General features: G+C 40.1%; 3 protein-coding genes across 4 annotated transcripts; 2 read left to right on the plus strand and 1 right to left on the minus strand.

Annotated features, from left to right (window-relative positions):
- The first annotated feature begins 356 nt into the window (after positions 1 to 356).
- On the plus strand, positions 357 to 13,896 carry dcaf11 (ddb1 and cul4 associated factor 11). The gene is made up of 15 exons (XM_026363270.2): positions 357 to 561; positions 908 to 1,127; positions 3,932 to 4,059; positions 4,545 to 4,663; positions 4,804 to 4,868; positions 5,348 to 5,448; positions 5,797 to 5,943; positions 8,396 to 8,450; positions 8,808 to 8,876; positions 9,129 to 9,186; positions 10,611 to 10,796; positions 10,929 to 11,082; positions 11,185 to 11,337; positions 11,465 to 11,571; positions 12,703 to 13,896. Exons 2-15 carry the CDS (start codon positions 922 to 924, stop codon positions 12,778 to 12,780), a joined length of 1,626 nt encoding a protein of 541 aa, XP_026219055.1. The 5' UTR covers positions 357 to 561; positions 908 to 921; the 3' UTR covers positions 12,781 to 13,896.
- Positions 13,897 to 14,857: 961 nt separating this feature from the next.
- LOC113164810 (fat storage-inducing transmembrane protein 1) lies at positions 14,858 to 17,381 on the plus strand. The gene is made up of 2 exons (XM_026364306.1): positions 14,858 to 15,262; positions 16,637 to 17,381. Exons 1-2 carry the CDS (start codon positions 14,976 to 14,978, stop codon positions 17,304 to 17,306), a joined length of 957 nt encoding a protein of 318 aa, XP_026220091.1. The 5' UTR covers positions 14,858 to 14,975; the 3' UTR covers positions 17,307 to 17,381.
- A 109-nt stretch (positions 17,382 to 17,490) lies between these two features.
- psme1 (proteasome activator subunit 1) lies at positions 17,491 to 21,986 on the minus strand. 2 transcript variants are annotated; one of them, XM_026364308.1, is made up of 12 exons: positions 21,894 to 21,986; positions 21,723 to 21,768; positions 20,825 to 20,857; positions 20,666 to 20,728; positions 20,449 to 20,550; positions 19,657 to 19,714; positions 18,911 to 19,008; positions 18,738 to 18,806; positions 18,588 to 18,655; positions 18,276 to 18,330; positions 18,056 to 18,142; positions 17,491 to 17,731 (listed from the first exon to the last, which is right to left on the minus strand). In XM_026364308.1, the coding sequence occupies exons 2-12, from the start codon at positions 21,759 to 21,761 to the stop codon at positions 17,651 to 17,653; spliced, it is 753 nt and encodes a 250-aa protein (XP_026220093.1). In that variant the 5' UTR covers positions 21,762 to 21,768; positions 21,894 to 21,986; the 3' UTR covers positions 17,491 to 17,650. The 2 variants fall into 2 exon arrangements, with proteins under 2 accessions (XP_026220093.1, XP_026220092.1); XM_026364307.1 differs by lacking the exon at positions 21,894 to 21,986 and having other exon boundaries at positions 21,723 to 21,887.
- Between the last annotated feature and the right edge of the window lie 281 nt (positions 21,987 to 22,267).

Here is a 22,267-nt window from a genome sequence, read left to right on the forward strand (position 1 = left end):
ACACGGCCAGTAAATGAGCAGGACAGATGTTGTTTATTCAACAAATTAAGATAATTAACCAAACAAAACAAAATAAAGCAAACACACGGGGGCATTGCCTTAAAGCGGTATCAATCTGTGGAGTGATCAACATTCTGGATTTTAATCGTATGTGTGTTTTATTGATCTTGTTTATTTTAGGCGTCGGGAGTGTAAAACATCTTTTTGTCATTTGGTTTTGTATACATTTTATTGCAGATGAAAAGCAGGCATGCCATTAATACTTGGTTAGATAACACAGGTGAGTTTGAACGTTCGCGCAGCAGACGTGTGGGTCACGTGACCGGGAGAGGTACTGCGCAGGTTTTTTTCCTGACTTTTGTAAACAACATGGCGACTGACGGACTGGCCCTGTTAGTTGACTGACCGAACACTGGCCTGTCAAACCTTGAGCTTTCTGTGTTTCAGCCTCCTTTGTTAATCTGTGCGGAAGTTAACTACCTGAAGAATTATTAAGGGCGGACTAAAACAACAAATAGCCGGGCCGAAGAGCTGTCAAGAAGACCGTTTGGCTGTCAAACGGTAACGTTATGCTTCAGTCGTTAGCGTTATTAGCTAACGTTAGCTCTATAAAACAGACCTCTGCGTGTAAAGCGCGACATGCTAAGACACAGGAACGTTAAAAATTAACCGGCTGATTTCTTATCAGTTTGAAGAAAGTAACGTTACTGAGGCTTAAACCTGCAACTTGCATCGATGCCAATTGAACAGTTAGCTGAAACAAATGTGTGTGTTTTGCAGCCATTGATACCTGACTTGTTTTCTTATTTCCTCTGTGTTCATCAACGTACGCACTGTTTGTGTTCATCTGGCTTACCGCAGGTTACTCTAAAATGCTCCTCTAATTTCACAATTTTCTCCCTGCCAGGCCATCTTCAGTCTATGGGCTCTCAGTCCAGTTCTGGGATGTCTGGTGGAAGGAGCTCTTTCAGTGACAACCCAGCTGAGCGGTCTGAAGCAACAGAACCGAACCGGAGCAGCAGCAGCAGTAGGGGCCGCAGGGCGGCTGACAGGCAGCAAACAGACAGGCAGTCAGCATCAGAAGAGGACGGCGACTTAGCTGAAGTGCTGGCTTATCTACTGAGAAGGTAAACTGATGTTAACAGAAATAACGCATGGATTGTTTGTTTGTTTGTTTGTTTTTGGGTATCCATATGGAAAACGTAGTTACAGCCATTAGGAGTAAAATCAATTGTCTAGGCTGTCTAAACTAGGGCTGCAGCAGTAACATTTCCACAGTAAAACTATGTCAGAAAATACCATAGCTTTTCAGTATACTGTACTATACAATTATTATGAATCAGGTACAGTGATCTTTTTAAGACATTGGGTTTTTAAAAATGGGTTTACTACTGGTAGAGAAAGAAATCACATTTGTTTTTTATTAGTTAAAAGTACCACACAGTAAATGTAAATATCAAACAAATTTACCTAAAGACAGTAAATCACTCAATGCATGAAGATGTCCTTATTCCTACATTATTTCCTACTTTAACTGAATTTAGTTTAAAGTATGACATTTATTGCAAACTAGATATCCGTTCTCAAGGACAACCACATGTTTTTGCGATATCCATAATAATCCATCACTGCTAATTTCTCTTTTTTGGGGGGCTGGAGTCTGGTGATATCAGCTTTGGGTTTCTGCCATTTCCTCAACTGCTTTGCTTGTGCTTGTTTCCCCCATATGATAAACATGTGCAGGTTAGACTCTCAGTTCAGTTGCATGTTTTTTCATTACAAATAGCAAATGTACATTTCATGATAACCATCAAATCTGATACCAAGGCATACCATGAAACTAGGACTCCACTGAAAACACAAATAGTTATAAAAATGAAGTTGACCATCGTCATTTACTATACTAAACCAGTTAAGAGGTAAAAAAAATATAATTTAATGAAGGGTTTATTTTTATTATTCTCTTGAGTCCTTTGTCGTTAAGTTTGAATTGCCACTATGTCTTTGGCTCAACAAAATGTCCACCCATCCACCCCCTCTGTCTGTTTGTTCCAGTATTCTTTTACTGTAGGGGGAACCCTAAGGAAATGCACTGAGAAATCCTTTTGAATTGTAACTCTCTTGGTTCTCGTCATATGGGTGCTGGTGTTTGCATTTAAGGTTCCGAAACTAATTAGATATATTTCCACCATTTGTAGTTTGGTGTTTGCATGTCACACATATTATTCATTTCAGAACAATTTCCAAATGACTGAGGAAGTTCTTTTCTTCTCTGAATAAACTGCTTGCTACAGTAGCAAGAAAAATTATGTGAATGGATTTTGATGGTTTTCTGCATATAAGTCAAGCGTAAATAAGTATAATGTGCCTAAAATAATAACTCAAAAAATCTGCATCACCCCAGTTCTCCAGAGTTGACAGCTGTACAGACATTCTCACATTATCCTGAGGAATTTTTTGGATACACTCATATTTCCCCCAATCACTGCACTCTGGCCAGGCCCTGATGCAGCAAAACAGGCTCAAAGGCTGATGCTTTCTTGACTATATCGACTGGGATGATGGTTTCATGATGATATGCAGTGACCTTTTTACAACAGATATAGTGCTGTGTGTTCTTTCCCAATAGTTAAATTTTAGTTTCATCAGCCCACAAAACATTTTGCTAATACTCCTGTGGAGTGTCAATGTGCTCTTTCACAAACGTCCGGCGTGCAGCAATGTTCTTTTTAGTAAGCATCCATCAAGCATGATAAATGCTTTATATACTGTAGTCTCATGAACACAGATGTTAGCCATACTTTTCTGCTGGCACTATGAGATTTTATGGTTGTTCTCTATAAAGGCATGAAAGATCAGAATTTTTTGTGTTATTATTTTATACATATTATATTATATATTATATTTCATAATAATCTTGACTTAGATAAAGATCAGATTGGATTTTATGCAGAAAACCATGCAGTTCCAAAAGGTTCACATACATTTTCCTGCCACTGTCTGTAGGCTCACTTTAGATGCCCATGTGAAAGCACGTATGCTAACATGTCATCTAGCATCATATCAACATCTGACCAATTTTCATAATGAGGAGGAATTCTGACAATATATGACTATAAAATATGGCACAAGCAATTATTCTAGAGAAAAACGGATAATGGCTAATAGACTATAAATACACTCAGTGATAAGAAAAACATTAATACTTGTGTGATGCAGTGCAATGAAAGACAATACCCCCACATTATGCTGATTATTACCCTACAAAATATACTGGACTGTCTACAGTATTTTACTGGTCACTTGTCATATATGTGTAACTTGAGTCTGCATTGGTTTCTTCAGATGTAACACTTGTCATCTCTGAAGGCGATTTAATATCTGGTCTTCAGATAGCACAAACTAGAGGGAGTGTGATTTGTTTTCCTGCCAAAAGAGCAAATTAATCAAATTACATTCCAGTACTGCTAAAGCTAAGTGGAGCTTGGAAATCCCCCATCCTAGTTCTGGTTTTAATACAATTAAAGAGACTGGAAAATTACTGAATCTTGATCAAGTGATTGATGACAGCTGCAGGCCTCTAGTAATATCCTGGAGTATTGTCAGGTGAATGCACGAAGTCTAGTAACAACAGAGCAGTAGTGTCAGAGCTAGAAAGCACCAGGATCTAAAAGAGTTGTAAGAAATAAGTAGCACTTCAGTCAACATTCAATAACTGTACCCTGGAGCGGGCCACTGTTCTTTTATCTCTTCCAGTGGAGCTGGTCAGTGGGAAACAGTACAAGGCTCTTGTTTCACTCTGAGTACAGTAGCCCTTACACTGGATGGCCCCATTTGTTTTGATACATAGTCAGTACTTATAAAATACCTCTTGAATTCTACTGATTGACTGGTTTTTGAACTAATGTGGTGTTTGTGTACATGTTTGCAGGGGCCAGGTCAGACTGGTCCATGGCAGTGGAGCCACAGGGCTGCAGCTGGTCCAGTCATACTCTGACTCTGATGAAGACTGCGATGGAGCCTGGGAGGGTCGGCTGGGAGACCGCTACAACCCACCAGGTACCCTCCTACTGGTACTATTCACTGTCCTGGCAGAAATGTAGGAAAATAATTGGTAGCTTACTTACCTTTTACCACCACTCTTGTCTTGAAACATGACGTTTCAACAACCACACTCTGGAAATCATATTTTTAGTTTTAGAACACAGAAACAAAGTCTTGCAGTATTAAAAAGCTATGGTTTGGGACACTGTGTTGCTACACAGTTTGCTTTCTGCTTTCTGTGTAGTTGGAATTCAACCAGTTCTCAGTAGCAGAAACAGGATGGATGCATGCCAGTAATATGTGAGATTTCAATTGAATTGTGTTAGAGTAATGCTACTGCTTTATATTTACTAAGATCCCAAAAATAAATATTGTTTAAATAAGAGGAAATCAATCATATACAATAGATCAAATAGTTTTTAAAGTTTCTACAAAATTATGTTTTACTGATCCACTGTGTTGTCAGATGTTAACAACATTTGTTTTTATTTTCTTCCTAGTGGACATCCAGCCCGACACACATGAAGTGGATCGAAGCGAGATCCGGACTCAAATCCTGCTGGCCACCGCCTCCTCTGCTCTGAAAAGCCAACACAGTTTCACCCACATGTTAACAGAGGTCAGCCTACAGACACACAAACTAAAAACCAACAGTGGGAGGGAAGATCAGACTCGTATACAACTGGCCCAAAGTGCCAAGATATGTTTTTATCTGACTAATCTAGTGTTTTCTTTTCTGATGAACTCTTTACTGTTTAGAGAGAACAAGGCAGATGTAGAGGCTCCAGTTTTTCTCACGGGGAATGCAGTCGAATCCGCACACAGTAAGCTGTTCACACTCAAGCCCACTTCCAGTATTTCTCAACAAATTACCAGAATGTGACGCAGAGAAACAATTAAAATTAGTTCAGAAGGGCAGCACATTCAAAACACATTGCTGATTAAGCAATAACTTGTTTTATATAGGAAGGTACAGGAAGTCATTCCTGATCTCATCTGACAGGATAACTATCTTGCAACTGGACAGACTTGTATTACATGTTATTGCATATTCATTCTTTATTCAGACAACACATCATGTATAATCACTGTTGTAGATTTGGCTGTGTAATATTTTACTGTCTTCAATTTGTTTTCCTGTTTAGTGTAATTACTACTGCAACACTTGGGATTTATAAAGTATCTATCCATCTATTAAGTCTGATATAATTTTTTGTAAAAATCCACTATCCACTAGACATGTTTACAAGGAGACTCATGCTGCTATCTGCCCATTTAGATTGACCCTTGTGTTCCTCCACAGTTTCCTGCCAAACTATGTATCCCACAAGGATACATACCAGCAGAAAGCCTTCTGTGGAGTCTACAGTGAGGATGGCAACATGTTTCTCTCTGCCTGCCAAGGTAAATAAGTCCAGATCCAACATGAGAACCCAAAGGACCTCACTCAGTGCTGGTCCTGATTGTTAAAAACTGCTTAGAAATCAATGTGGTCACTCACAGAACTATTGCTTGACTTTTCTGTTCATTTTCTTGACATCTATTGTTTCAGGTCCAACTATCTGACATTACAATAGTGGGAAATAGTGCATTTTTGTTTTCCTGCTGCTACCACTGGACCAGGAGTCAAATTCTGGTCACCTAAATGTGTCTTAAAATTATATTGAAAGTTCTTAAACTTGCATGTTATCCACTTAAGTTCCGTAGCCATGACTTGTTTAAAACATTTATTTTCACCGTTGCTCACTGTAGACCAGAACATCCGCTTGTATGACACCACCAGAGGACGCTTTAATCTACGACGAACAGTGAAGGCTCGAGACGTAGGCTGGAGTGTGCTGGACGTGTGCTTCACCCCTGATGCTCACCATGTGCTCTACTCCAGCTGGTCTGACTATAGTAAGGCTAGGAGACTTATCCAATACTGTATGATGCTGTGAGACGATTATTACGGTGCTGAAAAAGAATTATGGCTTCAAACTTAACATCCCATAATAGCTACTAATTTGTTATTCTTGGAAGCTGCCTTTGTTTGTATCATCGCTACTAAGCCAATTTTAGGGACAATTTGGAAACAGTTTTATGCATTTTTACAGTCATTCAACTGGGTCTTCTGCAGGAACCCCAGAGCAGAACTTTTTGCTGGTTTAGAACCAAGTCCTGCTTATGTTAGGAGGTGACAGCGTGATCCTTGTGATTAACAAGATCAACAAAAATTGTGTTGTGAATATATAATTAATATTAGTGTATTATTTTCTAGAATTAACGACAGTAGAGTGCAGTATTAGTGAGTACTAAAACACATATTTTCACTTTAAGAAGTGCAAGTTAAGAAGTTTTTTTACTGGATCATAGAAAAGTCTGTGGTGAACACAAGGTTTAAGATACTTTCATGTTTTTTTTTTTGTTTTTTCATGTTTACTATCAAACTATTATAGGTTGTAGGTGTAGTTTGTTTTTTAAGGTAACAATAGCTTTCTTTTACTTCTGATGATTGTGTTTAGGCTTTAGACATTTATAGTGTGTGCTGTTCAGATTTGAAGAATTTCATGAACAAAACATGAATCATAATCTTTTGTGTGTCATTGAGTTTAATTTCTGTAATAATCCAAAAGCCTAAAGAAACTGTGACTGGGGTGCAACTTCTCTATTGGCATACAAGAATACATGATTCCTTTTGCACCCTTGTGTAATAAATACCAGCATCGTTGATGCTTGGTTGCCAGCTAAAGACTGAGGCTACTAAAAACGAACAATACCATCTTACATTTAGTGTTGGTAAGAATCAAAACTCTAGCTAATTACTTTTGTAAAGAGACTCGACCTTTTATAAAAAGACGCTGTAACATTATTGTGCATTCTGAGAGAAGGACACAAACTTGCAGTGATGTAATAAAGTGGCTGTGTGGTGCCTCTCTAGCTCATGAAAGAGAGAGCCAGTTTTCAGAAGGTTCCAAGTTGAACCAGCTCTGAACTTTAATTAGGTAAAGAAGCAACACTGAATGACAGCCAAATATTTGAAGGCATCACTAGCTAACATATGTGTTTGTGAATCCACAGTAGGTAAAACATTGAACAAGCAGGGTGTCTATGGCAGGACACCACGAAGGAAGCTGCTGCTTACTAAGAAGAACATTGCTGCACAACTGAAGTTTGCCAAAGAGCACGCTGACACTCCACAGCAGTATTGGCAAAATGTTTTGTGGACTGATGAAACTAAGATTTAATTATTTGGAAAAAAACACACAGCACTACATTTGGCGTTAAAAGGTCACTGCATATCATCATGAAAACATCATCCCATCGTAAAGTATGGTGGAGGAAACATCTTGATTTGGGCCTGCTTTGCTGCATCAGGGCCTGGCCAGATTGCAGTGATTGGGGGGAAGATTAATTCCTAAGTGTATCAAAAATTCTTCAGGATAATGTGTGAATGTCTGTACATCAGCTGAAACTCTGTAGAAGTTGGGTGATGCAACAAGACAATAACCCCAAAACATTCAACAGATTGGCTTTAGAAAAACAAAATCTGCCTTTTGCAGTGGCCAAGTCAGAGCCCAGACCTCAACCCAATAGAGATGCTATGGAACAACTTGAAAAGAGCCACATACAGGAAATGTCCAAAGAATATGACAGAGCTAAAGCAGTTCTGCCTGCCTGCAGCCAGTAATTAATTCCAAATGTTCACACACGTTTTCCACTATGACTACAAGGTTATCTCAAAGACATGAAAGATCAGAATTGCTTGTGGTTTTATTTTAGGCACATCATATTTGTTAGTACTCCTGACTTAGATGATGAAGATCAGATCACATCTTATGAAAAATTATTGCAGTAAACCACAAAAAATTCTAAAAGATTAATTTCTTGCCACTGTAAATGTATATTTGGTAATTTTGAGCTCTTCTCAGATTGTTACAGCTGATTAAAAAAGTAGAAGTTTGAATAAAATGTTACTTTAGTTTGACTGTAAACCTGGTCTGGTCAACATTTAAATTAATCTAACATAGACCAACAATAATCTAGCAAAATATTATCAGTAACTACTAGTTCCAAAGGTTACTGTTCATGTTTTCATGGGAAGATGGGGAATTTGTAAAATAGTTATTGTTAACTAATTTTGGTTTGTTAATTTTGTGATTGTTTTAATTGAGTGGTCTCTGAAATATACAAAAAAGCCCACTACAAAGTCTGATGTCTGGTTTTCTGGTTTGGTGCCACCAACAGTCCTAGACCTAGAGATATTTACTTTATTCCAGACAAAGTAGTAAATCTTCACATTAGAGAAGATAGAACCAGGAAACTTTTACCATTACCATATTAATATGTTTTCTCTGTGTCTTCCCCGCAGTTCATTTGTGCAGTATAGAGGGAGACAGTGAAAACCACACCGCCTTGGACCTCAAGTTAGTTTTTCCTTCATAGTAACCTATATTATATTATTATACATTATGGAGCAGGTAATCTTTCATTCCCTCCTTTAATTAACACCTGGATGAATGATGCTGTCAGATCTCATCACTTCAGCATCCATCTCACTGTGTGTGTGTGTGTGTGTGTGCTCCTTCATTATTTCAACAAAGCACTTTCATTGAAATTCATAATACTCCTAAGAGTAGCATTGTTTGACAGCCCTCATCTATGTACACACCAAATCTAGGTTTCGGTGTGGGCTGTGACCTACAGTAGACACTGTAGCTGTGATTTAGTGATGATGTTTATTGCTGCATTCCAACCTACTTGTGTGTATGTGCTGTTTGTAGTCCAGATGAGAGGAGGTTCTGTGTGTTCTCATTGGCTGCGTCCTCAGATGGCAAAGAGATCCTGGGAGGGTGAGTATACTTATTTCCACGTGTTAAGGCGGTGACTTTGGCGACTGGCATCTCATTCACCTTTAAGGAGCTCATCCTACCTTGTCTGTTTGAGGTGGAAGCAAAACCGAGTATAAACAACACCTACTGTTGTAGCCAGTGCGTGCTGTGAATGCTTCCATTAATAGAGAATACCATTATTTAATATGAAGCATTATCACTCACTTCAGAATACTCCAATTCCATTTACTTTCCCTCTTCTATTCTTTCCAGAGCAAATGATGGCTGCCTTTATGTTTTTGACCTTGAGCAGAATAAGCGCATATTAAAGGTTAGTGTCTGCACACCTTTGCTCTTTGCTATGCTTTTGTCTAAACATACCTGTTTCTGTGTCCTGTCCACCTCTTGTCTATTTGTGCCTCATCCTGTGGTCAAGGTGAGCCGAACATTAGCAGACCTGAAAGTGTGCCAGCTCACAAAGTTTTACACCTCCCTGCTGTCTGTAATGAAGCAGCTCTACCCTGCAGGGAGATGGAGGGTTTAAACCCACCTTCCTCCTCCTCCCACAGCCACCCTCTGTGTAGAAGTCAATAATAACTGACCTCTACCATTTGCTTTGACAGCATTTCTATACCTCCACATTACTGTCTGTGTTTTGGCTCTGAAATAGTTCTTTTAGTCCATATTTGTATTTTCTTCTCTTACAAGAAACCATGAGAGAACTTCTCCTATTAACACATAATGATGTATTATGTAGTGTGTGTGTGTGTGTGTGTGTGTGTGTGTGTGTGTGTGTGTGTGTGTGTGTGTGTGTGTGTGTGTGTGTGTGTGTGTGTGTGTGTGTGTGTGTGTGTGTGTGTGTGTGTGTGTGTGTGCGCGCGTGTGTGTGCGCGTGTGCGCAAATGGATATATCTTCTTCCCCTGTGCCATAGAGCCTGTTGTAGTGCAAGTGTAGTTTGTAGCACTGGAAGGTACTGTTCACAGTGGCCTAGTGGCCAAACTGCATTACTACAGCTTGAGCATTAACCCTGTGTCATCATGACACATACTGACCCAGAAAGCCTTTCTGTCATAGACATGTCATTAGGAATTGAGGGAACATAAAACAGTGTATACACTTTTCTCAGTGCCACTCTACAGATGTACTTTTTCTGTTAACTGAATTTAATCCATTGGTCTTGTTTGGGAAAAGTCCTTTTGTATCATATTGTTGGGAAATTCTTGAAGAGCAATAGGTTTTTTTTCTGTTCTTGTCAAGCCAAGAAATGTGCAGGCTCTGTGGTTCCAAAAATGCACAATTGTACCTGGAACCGTCAGGTAATTTTATATGCATTACTTGAATGAAGGTTTTATACAGAGTGTGCACCACTGAGCAATTTTAATAGGGATGAAGCTAGCAGCATTTTCTAATCTACTATATTTAGTTCTTAATACATCCATAATGACAACATGAGTGCATGAGCACCAAAACTAGCAGCTGGTTTAGCAGCACATATTTGTGATCTTCAATAGGAACCAAAACAATCAGGAGGTGCATTGGTGTGTTTCATATAATCAGCGGATAATAACAGGTACGGTAGCAGCTCTGGGCTGCAGTGTTTTAAGTGAGGTGCTAACACCACACAGTGCAAACATACTACACTGAACTTAATATATTATTGTGTACAACCTCACCCAGCAGAAAACTGTGTATTCCACGATTAGAACACCACCACCCACCCTAAATTTGTTTTCTTTCGCATCCCTCCTCGCCAGATTGACGCCCATGAGGACGATGTGAACACGGTGGCATTCGCCGACAGCTCGTCCCAGCTGCTTTTCTCTGGCAGTGACGATGCACTGTGCAAGGTGTGGGACAGACGGACGCTGCGGGAGGACAGACCGCAGCCTGTCGGACAGCTGGCCGGCCACAGAGACGGCATCACCTTCATCCACAGCAAGGTGGGGGAAGGATCCATCTGTTAAAAGCTCCCAAAATGCTCACAAGTAGTTACATTTGACAAATGATTGGCAGATTTGAAGATTTTTCATCTTTAAATCTGCTCCTCTCCACCCATGCCATGGCTCTTTAAGGGTGATGCTCGCTATCTGATTAGCAACTCAAAGGACCAGTCCATCAAACTCTGGGATGTCAGGAAGTTCTCACCCAAAGAGGGGCTGGCAGCTTCCCGTCTGGCTGTCACCCAACAAAACTGGGATTACCGCTGGCAGCAAGTTCCCCAGAGAGGTGAGGAAGAGGAATAAAGGCATCCATATAATTGCACATATTTTTGTTTTTTATTTGACAGTGTTGTGTTTACTTTCCTCGAAACTCTTTTCTGCCTTTCAGCTCTAAAGAAACATAAGCTAACAGGCGACACCTCAGTGATGACGTACCGTGGTCACGGCGTTCTGCACACACTCATCCGCTGCCGTTTCTCCCCAGAGTTCAGCACTGGGCAGAGGTTCATCTACTCTGGCTGCTCCACTGGAAAAATCATCAGTGAGTGTGACCATGTGAATATGTCTGTGTGCTTTGTGATGTTTCAGCACCAGTTAACTCTGCATAACTGATCGACAACACACATCTACAACCAGCTGCATTCCTTCAATTGTTTGTGTATGTGCAGTTTATGATGTACTGACGGGCAGCGTGGTCTCCAGACTGTCTGGTCATGACGCCTGTGTGAGGGACGTCAGTTGGCACCCATATGAGGACAACATCATCAGCAGCTCTGTGAGTTGTGTTAATGCAAACTACGGTCAGAGTGTAGTAGCATGCGATCATTAATGATATGCTGAATCTAAAGAAATCACTACACTGACACTGTTGAATGTTTTAATTTAAACAGCATCAAACATAGTGTTTCCTGTAGTAATGGAATACCATGGATTAAAGTACTTTTCTGGTAATAACAGAATCAACTAGTCCATTAGCAGAAATATGAGCACCCTCTGTATCTTGTATGGAATATAAGTTGCATTTTTTTAGTAACTGTTGAAAAAAACTTTACTTGTAGCTTGAAAAGCATTAAAGCTGAAACTGTCTATTTCCTGATGTTGCTGTCTTCTACAGTTACAACGTAAAGTCACATTAATCCGTTCAGATCCAGTACGAATTTGGCCCAAATTTAGTTTTTGATTTAAAAAGACTGGTGAGCATCAATAACTCTTCTTCTAATGTCTTCTGAAATCTCCTTGTTGACAAACTTGTGTTGACAAAAATCACACTTTTAGAGTGATTTCTTAAATAACGCAGGACGTCCTAGACTCACACCTGATTTCCATTCCACAGATTCCAATTTCCCTGTAAATGGATGCATTTATTAGACCAATTTATAGATCTGATCATGTCTTAATTCACATTTATTCAGAAATAGAGAGAATTCTAAATAGTTCTCAAACTACTGGAAAACAGAACTTCGCTGGAAAACTGAAACAGTTATGTCTGTGCCTGAGCATCATCTACAGTTCTATTATTTTCTCCCCTTTTCACTGTAAAATCACAAAAAATTAAGCTTGAATATTGAATATTTCTGTTTTCGTCATCATTTAGGATGCAGCTATGTTGTTTGAATCAACATGCAGACATTCAGTGTGAGCTCTGATGTAGTGTAAGCAGAGAAGTAGCCAGAGACATTAGAACACGGTCCATGAATAATAATTGTCACAGGGTCTGGCCGGACTTTACTGAGCTATGCGAAGTGAAAGTGGTTGTTTTTATGGTGATAGATAAGGAAATAGGACAATTTTCAACTTTAACAAATGCAGAAGAATTAGAACTAAACCTGACAGTTAATTTTAGTTGAAGCCACAGAAGCACTAGGGGATGTGAAACATCACCTGTGATCTCTGTGTCTGTTCACAGTGGGACGGAGCAGTGCGCATGTGGGAGCACAGACAAACCCACCCTCTGGAGGAGGAGAGAGAGCGGGACAGAGATTGACAACGACAGAAACAAAAAGGAGAAGATTTCAGAGGAAGCGACATCGCCAGAGATGGGTTGTGACAGGCCCTTTACAGATAAGCTGTGGGGGACTTATATAGACTTAAATATCTTTTAAATTCAATGCTGGATATAAATGATGACAAATCTTGTGTGTTTGTGAAGTGTTGATTTGAAAGGCATTGAAGCCTGATATTATCAAAGTCAGATTGACACTGGGACGGGCTTCTTCTTCGTTAGTTTTTGGTTTTGTTTTTTGCCTCACTTTCATGCACAAAATATGCAGGCCAAGGCTTTTGAATTTGGCCTGAAACACTTCACTCAAAATGTGCAAACTTCAAATCGCTAAGTCACCGCACTTACTTAAAGAGCTGTTGAAATGTAATGGTAAGTTAGTTAAATAAGAAAAATCAATTCTGGGCATTGCAGGGAGAAACTAACAATGATAAATAGTGTATAAATGTAAAGTATTTTAATGGTATTTGTGTTCAGGGAGTGTATTTAGATAGTTGTCAGCTTGCTGATTTGGCTGGTATGAATAACATGAGCTGTGACCTATTTCAGAGGAGTGCACAATACATGGGAGTAATCCAGTACTTGATTTGCCAAATTTGCCATCATGTAACTGTAAATTTTCCTGGGGGGGTCAGCTCTCTTCTAAACACACTGTTAGCTTTACTGTCAAACTCCTAATGATGTCATTGTGAATCCCTTTTAGACCGCCTCTAAACAGTCTAAAGGAAACCCTGTATGTAGCCTGATCCTGGGTCAGCACTCAACCCTAAACACAAGCCCTGAGTCAATTTAAAACAAGTCAATTTGTTGGGTAATGTAAACCTGTGATCTGCTCCGAAGATTGGATTGTGTGTGAAACTGTTAAAGAAGTCGGGATGTGGTAGCGTGAGAGAGAGTGTGTGTCTGTGTGTCTGTGTGTCTGTGTGTGTGTGGATAAACTTACACACTGATCTGTATATGCAATTTTCAGGTGTTTATATCAAAACCCACCTTACAGCATTTTACAGTAACAATAAATCCTTTGTTTAAATGTATCACAAAGACACTGCTTTGTAGTACATTTGCAACTCTCAAAAATAAAAAAAAAACAATCACATGAAACTTTGTAGCTATATTTTTTTAGTAGCTTTTTCTTAGAGTTCCCCCATTTTCCCACTACATTTGCCAGATCTGCATTTAGCAACTGCACATAACAACTGGCAAATTAGCTGATACAGGAACCAACCAAAGTTGCCTGAAGGTCAGTACAATGACAGCAGTGCAGTAAAAGCTCTAAAATTAGATTGAGAACCTTTGGTATGTTTGCTCTTACAATGTGGCTGGATCCACAGAGTACGGCAATGAAACGTCATTTTAAACTTGTACTGATAAAGTCACTTGGGAATTGTGCATTTAAAGGACATAGGAGCCAATATGAGATAGGAAAATATTAATGCTAGTTGTCTCACTAGCATCATGAAGCATGGATTAAAAAAAAAAAAAGCAGCAGAGTGTTTTATTGAGCATAGAAAGAAGAAATTTACTCTGTTTGGCTCTGGTCTGAGGACTGGGCCTGGGGAAAAAAAAAACACTGTGAGGAACGCAGCTGTTCACTGTGCCAAATGTAGACTGGCAACAGTTTCTAACTTCAATTAGTTTTGGCTCCAGCAGCTGATTCTAAGAATGGAGGAGTAATGGAGAACCAAGGAGGGAGTCAGTGATCCATTTTTATATCGGAACCATTTTTCTTGCACATCAGACTTTTTTATGCTAAATGCTAATGCTGCATCACGCCAGTGCACATGATTAAAGTATTTATTTAAGTCATGCTGAATTAGTTGTTTACTCTGAGCCTCACGTTCAGTTTTCTGTCAGTGTTGTCAGACTAGTGTTGGACCATTGTTGGGAAGAACGGGGTCAGTTCCAGCAGCAGCCATTGCTGTGTCTCCACTTTCAGTGTGTGTTTTTGTGGAGGGGGAGGGCTGTGGGGAGTAAGGGGACAGAGGGATTGTATTTTTATAAACCATGTGCTCTCCTGCATGTCTGACAGTGATAAAGTAGCACAGTCCCACACAGGGAGTGCTGGTCTTTTCACAGACAAAAGAAAGTGAGGCATTGAGCTTTAACTGGGCACAAAGTCAAAAGAAAGTGAGACTTTAACGGTTCAAGCTCAAACTAAAGCATTCATCAAGAAGGAAAACATGAATCTGAAGACTGAAAACTCCTCAAATGGCTTCACACCAGACATCAACATGGAGAAGTTGCACAAGGTGGCTGCGGAGCTGATACAGCCAGGAAAGTTCATCCTCTGGCTCCTGGACGCTGCGTTGGAGTTTGTAACAAACCTACTGGCCGGACTGTTGGGAAGCAGCCTGATCAGGCGACATTTCCACCTGATGCTGTCTGGTTTGGTTCTGTTTGGACCTCTTCTCAGTTTCTGGGTGTCAAAGTTCAACATCTTTGCAAACAGCAACCACTACCTGTACAGGTGAGCGCTCTGGAAAATGAATAATTAGGGTTGTTTTTGTTTTGTGTTTATTTATGAAAACCTCACTTTTTTTTTGTCTTAGAGATGAATGTATTACTTTGTATGTATAATGTATTACCATTTCTATGATTTCCACTTGTTATAAGTTAACAACATCTAGTAATCAACAATATAAAACCATTCTGCATAAAGACTATTTTATGCAGAGTATTTTTATTTTTTTCCAAGTATTTTTGAGCTAATAGTTTTGTACTTGTACTTTTTAGATGAAGGATCTGTAATATTTCTTGTAGTCTGTAACACTGTGGTATTGCTATTCTTAGAAATGATTTGAGTACTTCTTACATCATGGAACTGACCGGCCACATTAACAAGCAGTCACATTCAAAAGTTCACTTGATACTAAATTTAGTGAAGCAGGATTTTCAGTCTCTTATTCACCACAAGGTTAAACAACTCTTTACTTTGACTTTCTATGATAAACAACTAATTCATCAGTGTCCTACAGACTGTAATTTGTTGCATCCTCTACCAAATGCTTTTAATTAAAACCAGATGCTGTAAAATAAAATTCAGTTTTGGAAAAACATATTACATTTGCAGTAAAACTGTAATCAGAAGCTTGTGCTGCTAAATGCTAATGCTAGCTTATGTTAGCTCCAACATGCAGTCGTGCAAAACTAACTACATTCACTGAAGTACCATGCTTAAGTAAAGATTCACATTAATAATACATTATATAATAAATGATGTTTATAGTGTAGATTAATGTCAAACTTGTGATCACAAACTAATCGGTTTTCAAAGTAACTGAAATGAGTTGCAGTTTTAGGTGTTGAACATTTAATTTATTGATAATTGATAATCCAATAACAGATTATAAACATAGTTCTGCATGAAGAGTACTTTTGGTTCTTTAAATGTATTTTGCTGCTATTATTTCTGGACCTTTTCTAACAGATTATTAATACAGAGTGCTACTGCTACTTTTACTTAAGTAAAAGTACTGTTATCACCACTCTGTAGATAAATGTTTAGTAAACTAACTCAGTCTCCCTTAACCAAGCCATAAAGTTTGTAATTAGTGTCAGTAAATCATTACTAAATCCTGCAGCTACATGATTTTGTGACCAAAGTTTAAATGTATGTAGTAGTGTTTGGACAACTGTAATTAATGCTGTAGTTAATACAAGTTTACACATAAACTGTTCTGTCACGTTATAGAGTCAACGTGGGATGACCTACTATTCTGTTAACTGTAACTTCTTATGCAATTGCATAGAAACACCCAGTAAATGTGATCAGTCAGTGATTTTGTGATTATTATGATGTGTTGTGACTAATCAATAACTGCCTGATTCAACTCTCTCACAGGAAGTTTCTAAAATCCACTTGGGGTTGGACGTGTATATTCTTGGGTTCCTTCATCCTCCTTCTCTCCTTTTCTGCCCATCACTCCCTATGTCTTTCCCTCCGTCACCTCTCTCGGATTGGGGTTGTGGGGTTGCTCTGGCAGGGGTGTCAGCGCCTCCTGACCATGCTGGAGGACGCAGCAGGGTCCTGTTATGAACCTGTGAGCCCCCCACAGGACGCCCAGAGCTCTGCCTCTGCAGGACTGCCACTGCTCCTGCATGAGGACTGGACCAAGGCCTCATGCCTCAAAGCGAACATGGTGTGGAGGGGCTATGAAGTGTCCCAGGATGTCCTCATCCTCTGCCTGTGTTGTCTGCTGCTTGTCGAGGAACTATCTGTGTTTCGCCCTCACCTAGCTCAAGTGAAGCTGCCACATAGATCCCAAGGAGCCCCACTAAGATTCATCTTCCTTCTGTGTGTAGCTCTACTTGCTTTATGGATGTTTTTGTTGCTGTGTTTGCTGGCACACTTTCCCAAGTTCCCTGCTCAGCAGCTAGGGGGAGCTCTGGGATATCTGGGGTGGAGAGGACTCTATCAGGGATGGTACAGACAAAGAGTGAGTTGGGCCTGTCCAGGTTCACCTGGTGATGGACTTTATGCCTCCACAGACACTAACAAAGAGCCAGAGTAGGATTCAAATCTGAGTAGAGTACCTTGAAGGACTTCTTATTAGTGCTGTAAAGAAAGTCTGGGTATTGCCTGTAAACACCCAGGTGAAGCTACATACTCTGCATGGAATCAGTGGAAGTCAATTTTATTTTACAAGCAGATTTTAAATTCCCACATGGATAAAAAAAAAAAACTGCAGCCACAGGTTTCAGAATCATGTTGCTTTATTTTGGGATCTGAAACCAAAATGCATGCACAGTAGGAAAAAGAAGCTATGTCTGCCACAGTGGGTGTTTAGTTACTTTAAGAGAGTGTCATACTACACGTGTTGTATCTCAGAAAGCTTGCAAGTGCGCTGTGTCAGTCTCAGTAGATGAGAGCTTTCCCATCTCCTCTGGGCCTCTTAATCTTGTCAAAGTTCTTGTTAATGATGTCAAACAGCACGGCCTGCAGGGAGAAATAAAGGCAGTGAGTTTAGCACGTGCACACACACATACAGAAGCATAAAGGAGACAGTGATTAATGGACCAATCAGTTTAACACAATCACAGCAATTAGCCTCATCCTATTTGGCTGTGTGGGCAGTTTTATTCAAAATGCAGTGTATGATTACTACTGTTGATAGAGTTTGATAGATATAGTCTGGACATAAAAACAAACCTCAATGCAATTGGATTCTATACAATTACATTCATTAACTTTCACATTTGTCTGTGTAAATGCTTGTCAAGATCCATTTTAGTAACAGTAAACTCAGTGGGTGTATCTTACATATGTGTTGCGGATGTCCAGGACCACAAGGCGGAGCTCACAGTACTGATACTGGTCCAGCTCATGAACCAGCTGTCTGAAGTCTCCCTGCACCACAAAGCAGACACACATGCACAGCGAGGAGTGAGCAACAGAACACACAATACATCCAGTCTGTCTCCAGTATTCTACGAGTGAGTGTGTAAGAGTTGAAACACAGAAACAGACACGAAATACTGACCACGTGGGGTTGTTTGGAGGCTTTGGCCACAGCGTCACCTCTCTCACTGTAATATCTGACAGAGCAAAAAGAGAAGAGGAAAGTCATCATTCATTTGCACAGTTCTCACTGGGAGCTACTGTAATTTAATGTTGAAGGAATATTTCTAGTCTCAAACGTTACAGTTCCTTTTTAAAATTAAGATCATGACTTCAGAATTGTGCATGTGTGTATCACAGTGATTAAGGCTTTTTGTTACAGATCTTTCCTTTACTGTTCAAATAAAATGATACTAATACTGTATAAGGTACTAAGTAGCTGCAGGGCTCTTACTTTGCAATCTGAGTCTGGAATGCCTCAATCTTGGTGCGTGTGTTAGTCAGCAGCTCAAACACTTTCTCCTGTTGGACAAGCACATTACATCAGGAGAACTCTATTGCAGGTGTGCTGTATTGCATTATGACAATATGAGCTGTTACGAACCTGCACAGCCACTCCAAAGTTGTTACCATCTTCAATTCTGGGAATTTGGAGCTGCACCCACATTGATACCTGTGAGATTAAAAAAAAACAGTTCAAACAGGTGTGACCTCTGGTTTTTCATTAGTGAAGGTGAATCAATTTCCTTTGTCTAAAATTAAGTCCGACAGACTGACCGTGTTCAACTTCTCCTTCAGTGTCTGGATCTGAGGCTTGACCTGCTGCAGGAGACTCTCCACTCGCTCATTGCTGCAGATGGGACCACAAGGAGGCCCTTGAAAATGAAACACAATACACCCAAACATCATTTCCTACACACACAAGAAGAAGCAGAAAGTTCAGTTTAGTTTCAGCTGGGCTACTTTCTATAGCTATTCTCAAAGCTATACTTCCAGTTAGTAAACCTGGTCCTGTTTAAAGCCACATAAAAACATTCTTAACAGCTCATTGCTAATATATATCTAATATATATAGATGCTAATAGGCAGATTTATGCATGTGACATATAAGAGATATCCAGTGACTGGGAAATGTTTTTGTATCCATCCCGACTTGTGATTTTCTAAAACATTTTTTGCAGAGTTGGTTGGAGTGTTCGGTTCAGATCCACCTGTAGCTGGACCTTATAGATGCAGGTGGATTTGTACTACAATCCTTGAAACATATGCATGTTTGTAGAATAACTAACAGAAACATTTAATTCATGCAGAATAGCTACAATAACTAGAATCCCATCTTTCAACACCATAAATTCTATGTTCTCTTCACAATAAGCATCACTGTGTCCAGAAAACTGCCTTCTCACACAACTCAGACAGGGGTGACCTTGTGAGAAGTGACAGGTGTCTGCGTCGCACAGCGTTTCCCAACCACCACATATTAAAACATGTTTCTTTAGTCGCATCTCCGTCTTCACATTTACCTGACTCTTCGTCCTCTTTGTCGCTGTCCTTGTCTTTCTTCCCTTCCTTCGCCTCCTTCTGCAAAACAAAAACAACATACATTAGCTTAGATTAGCAAGACGGCATGATTCATTCTTCTCCAACATTCTTTCAACTCAATAATCAATAAACCCCACTGGTACGAATTGTGAACCTAACTGCCAAAGTAAAGCAGACTTTTGTGTACATGAGGAATACAACAGAAGAAAACCAAGCAATGAGTTACTTTCATTCCTACACCGTGAAGTCGGTGATATTTTAATGTGATTTAATTCTGAATAAACACATAATTGATGGCACACTGAGGTGTGAATTCAGATTTCCTTTAAAGATCCTCCTAATAAAAAAGCCCATGCTGCCACTTTGGCAAACAGCACACAGATCAGCTACAATTGCACATAGTGACTAGTTAGTCTAGATATTCAAATAATGAAACACTTAATATAGAGCCTTGGCTGTGAATCCCAGTTGAGAGGCTTTACAGTACGCAGCACCCCCGTAGGATTTAAGGAAAAGATCAGTAAAACAAAATACTTGTGTTATGAAACATATTATTTAACATAGCACTGGAGTTTTTGATTTTCATTCAACTTCTTGTCTTCTTGTGTTTCTTAATTACAAACCAGTGGCACAATTAGCTCGGCTGAATAAATGAACTCTACATGGTACAGCCTCCAGATGCTTTATTTAAGCCGATCAGCACATCTCGCTTTATTGGACTTCTGTCAGCTTTCCAGACAACAGAGTTATATCCTAGTAAGTGTGGGAGCTACCTCCTCCTTCTTCTTGCGTTTGGCCTCCTCCTTAGCGGGGTCGGGGATGGGGATGTCCAGAGGAGCCTTCAGAGATGCCAGGTCATCACAGCTGAAGAATGTCTGACAAGCAAACACAAGGCGGAGAAACGTCCCGTGACTTCTGACAGATGCACTGGCATTCATTTTGATCATATGGTCACACTTAATCTAACCCTATAAAGACACAGACTGATACCTTCAGCAGCATGTGAAGCTCTTCAATCTTCTGAGGGAAAAATGTGGAAACCAGCCCTTCAGCCTGTGGTTAAAACCAGAAATAAAGATTACATGAATGTGGAACAATCACTGGGAAATATTTGGATATTTGTGTAAATATTACTATTGGATACGTTACCTCCTTTGTGAGCTTCTGACAGAAGTCGTCAACCTGCATTCAAAGGATGATAAGAGTGGTGGGCAATGTGCTTTTATTTTGAAATGTACATTAAGTACAGCAGTAATACTAGGTGGTGGTATAAGTAGTAGTAGTAGTAATAGAGGTGGTGGTAGTGGTAGTAGAGGTGGTGGTAGTAGTAGAGGTGGTGGTAGTATTAGTGGTAGTATAGGTGGTGGTAGTAGTAGAGGTAGTGGTAGTATTAGTGGTAGTATAGGTGGTGGTAGTAGAGTTAGTGGTAGTAGAGGTGGTGGTAGTAGAGTTAGTGGTAGTAGAGTTAGTGGTAGTAGAGGTGGTGGTAGTAGAGGTGGTGGTAGTAGAGTTAGTGGTAGTAGAGTTAGTGGTAGTAGAGGTGGTGGTAGTAGAGGTGGTGGTAGTAGAGGTGGTGGTAGTAGAGGTGGTGGTAGTAGAGGTGGTGGTAGTAGTAGAGGTGGTGGTAGTAGAGGTGGTGGTAGTAGTAGAGGTGGTGGTAGTAGAGGTGGTGGTAGTAGAGGTGGTGGTAGTAGTAGAGGTGGTGGTAGTTGAGGTGGTGGTAGTAGTAGAGGTGGTGGTAGTAGAGGTGGTGGTAGTAGAGGTGGTGGTAGTAGTAGAGGTGGTGGTAGTAGAGGTGGTGGTAGTAGAGGTGGTGGTAGTAGAGGTGGTGGTGGTAGTAGAGGTGCTAGTGCTAGTTAACAAAGGCAGTTCTGTCCAGCAGCCAACAGGCCGTGGAGCAGCTCATTACCCAGCTCCTGCTCGTCAAACCGCACACTGGACACTAGCTCACCTGTTCACGTCACAACACACCGTGCAGGTGTGTGTGAAGGGGCCGCGGCTCTGCTGTGTTGCTAACCTCTATACTAGCAGGCGCCGGAGGACTCACCTGTTTCTTCGAGTCGAGGTGAATCTCCACAGAGGCCATGTCGTCCCTGCAGGCGAGAAGTAGTTTGAGAAAGTTTGTAAAGGCGTTTCCACGTCGACAGAGCCGAGCTAAAATCAGTAAACTCTTCAAATGTGTAACTGAAAGCTGTGCGCGAAACGGAAAAGTACTCACAGTTACTCAGCATAAAAAGCGAAAATGAAAGTAAAGCGCATTTCAGAGTTCCGTACTTTCCTATTCTCAAGTCTAACGACGCTGTTGCATTCTGGGACCTGTAGTTTTGACACCATCTGGAGCCGTATTGTGCGCACTGTGTGTTGGGCTGCATGTCCTGGTGTCTGTAACGAAGGGAGGGCTACGATAAAAAGATTAAAAATAATAATCATCATTATTGAATATATAAACATATATTGCTGACATATTGACAAAATAAATCTGTTTTTAATGAAAGAAACAGAAAAAGGTTTTCACATTAGTATTCATAATAAATTAAATCTATTATTTGGTGTTATTATTATTTACTCCACTGCATTTGTTTAACAGCTTTA

Source organism: Anabas testudineus, chromosome 2 (assembly GCF_900324465.2).
Source record: "Anabas testudineus chromosome 2, fAnaTes1.2, whole genome shotgun sequence".
In the NCBI taxonomy this organism is placed as follows: domain Eukaryota; kingdom Metazoa; phylum Chordata; class Actinopteri; order Anabantiformes; family Anabantidae; genus Anabas; species Anabas testudineus.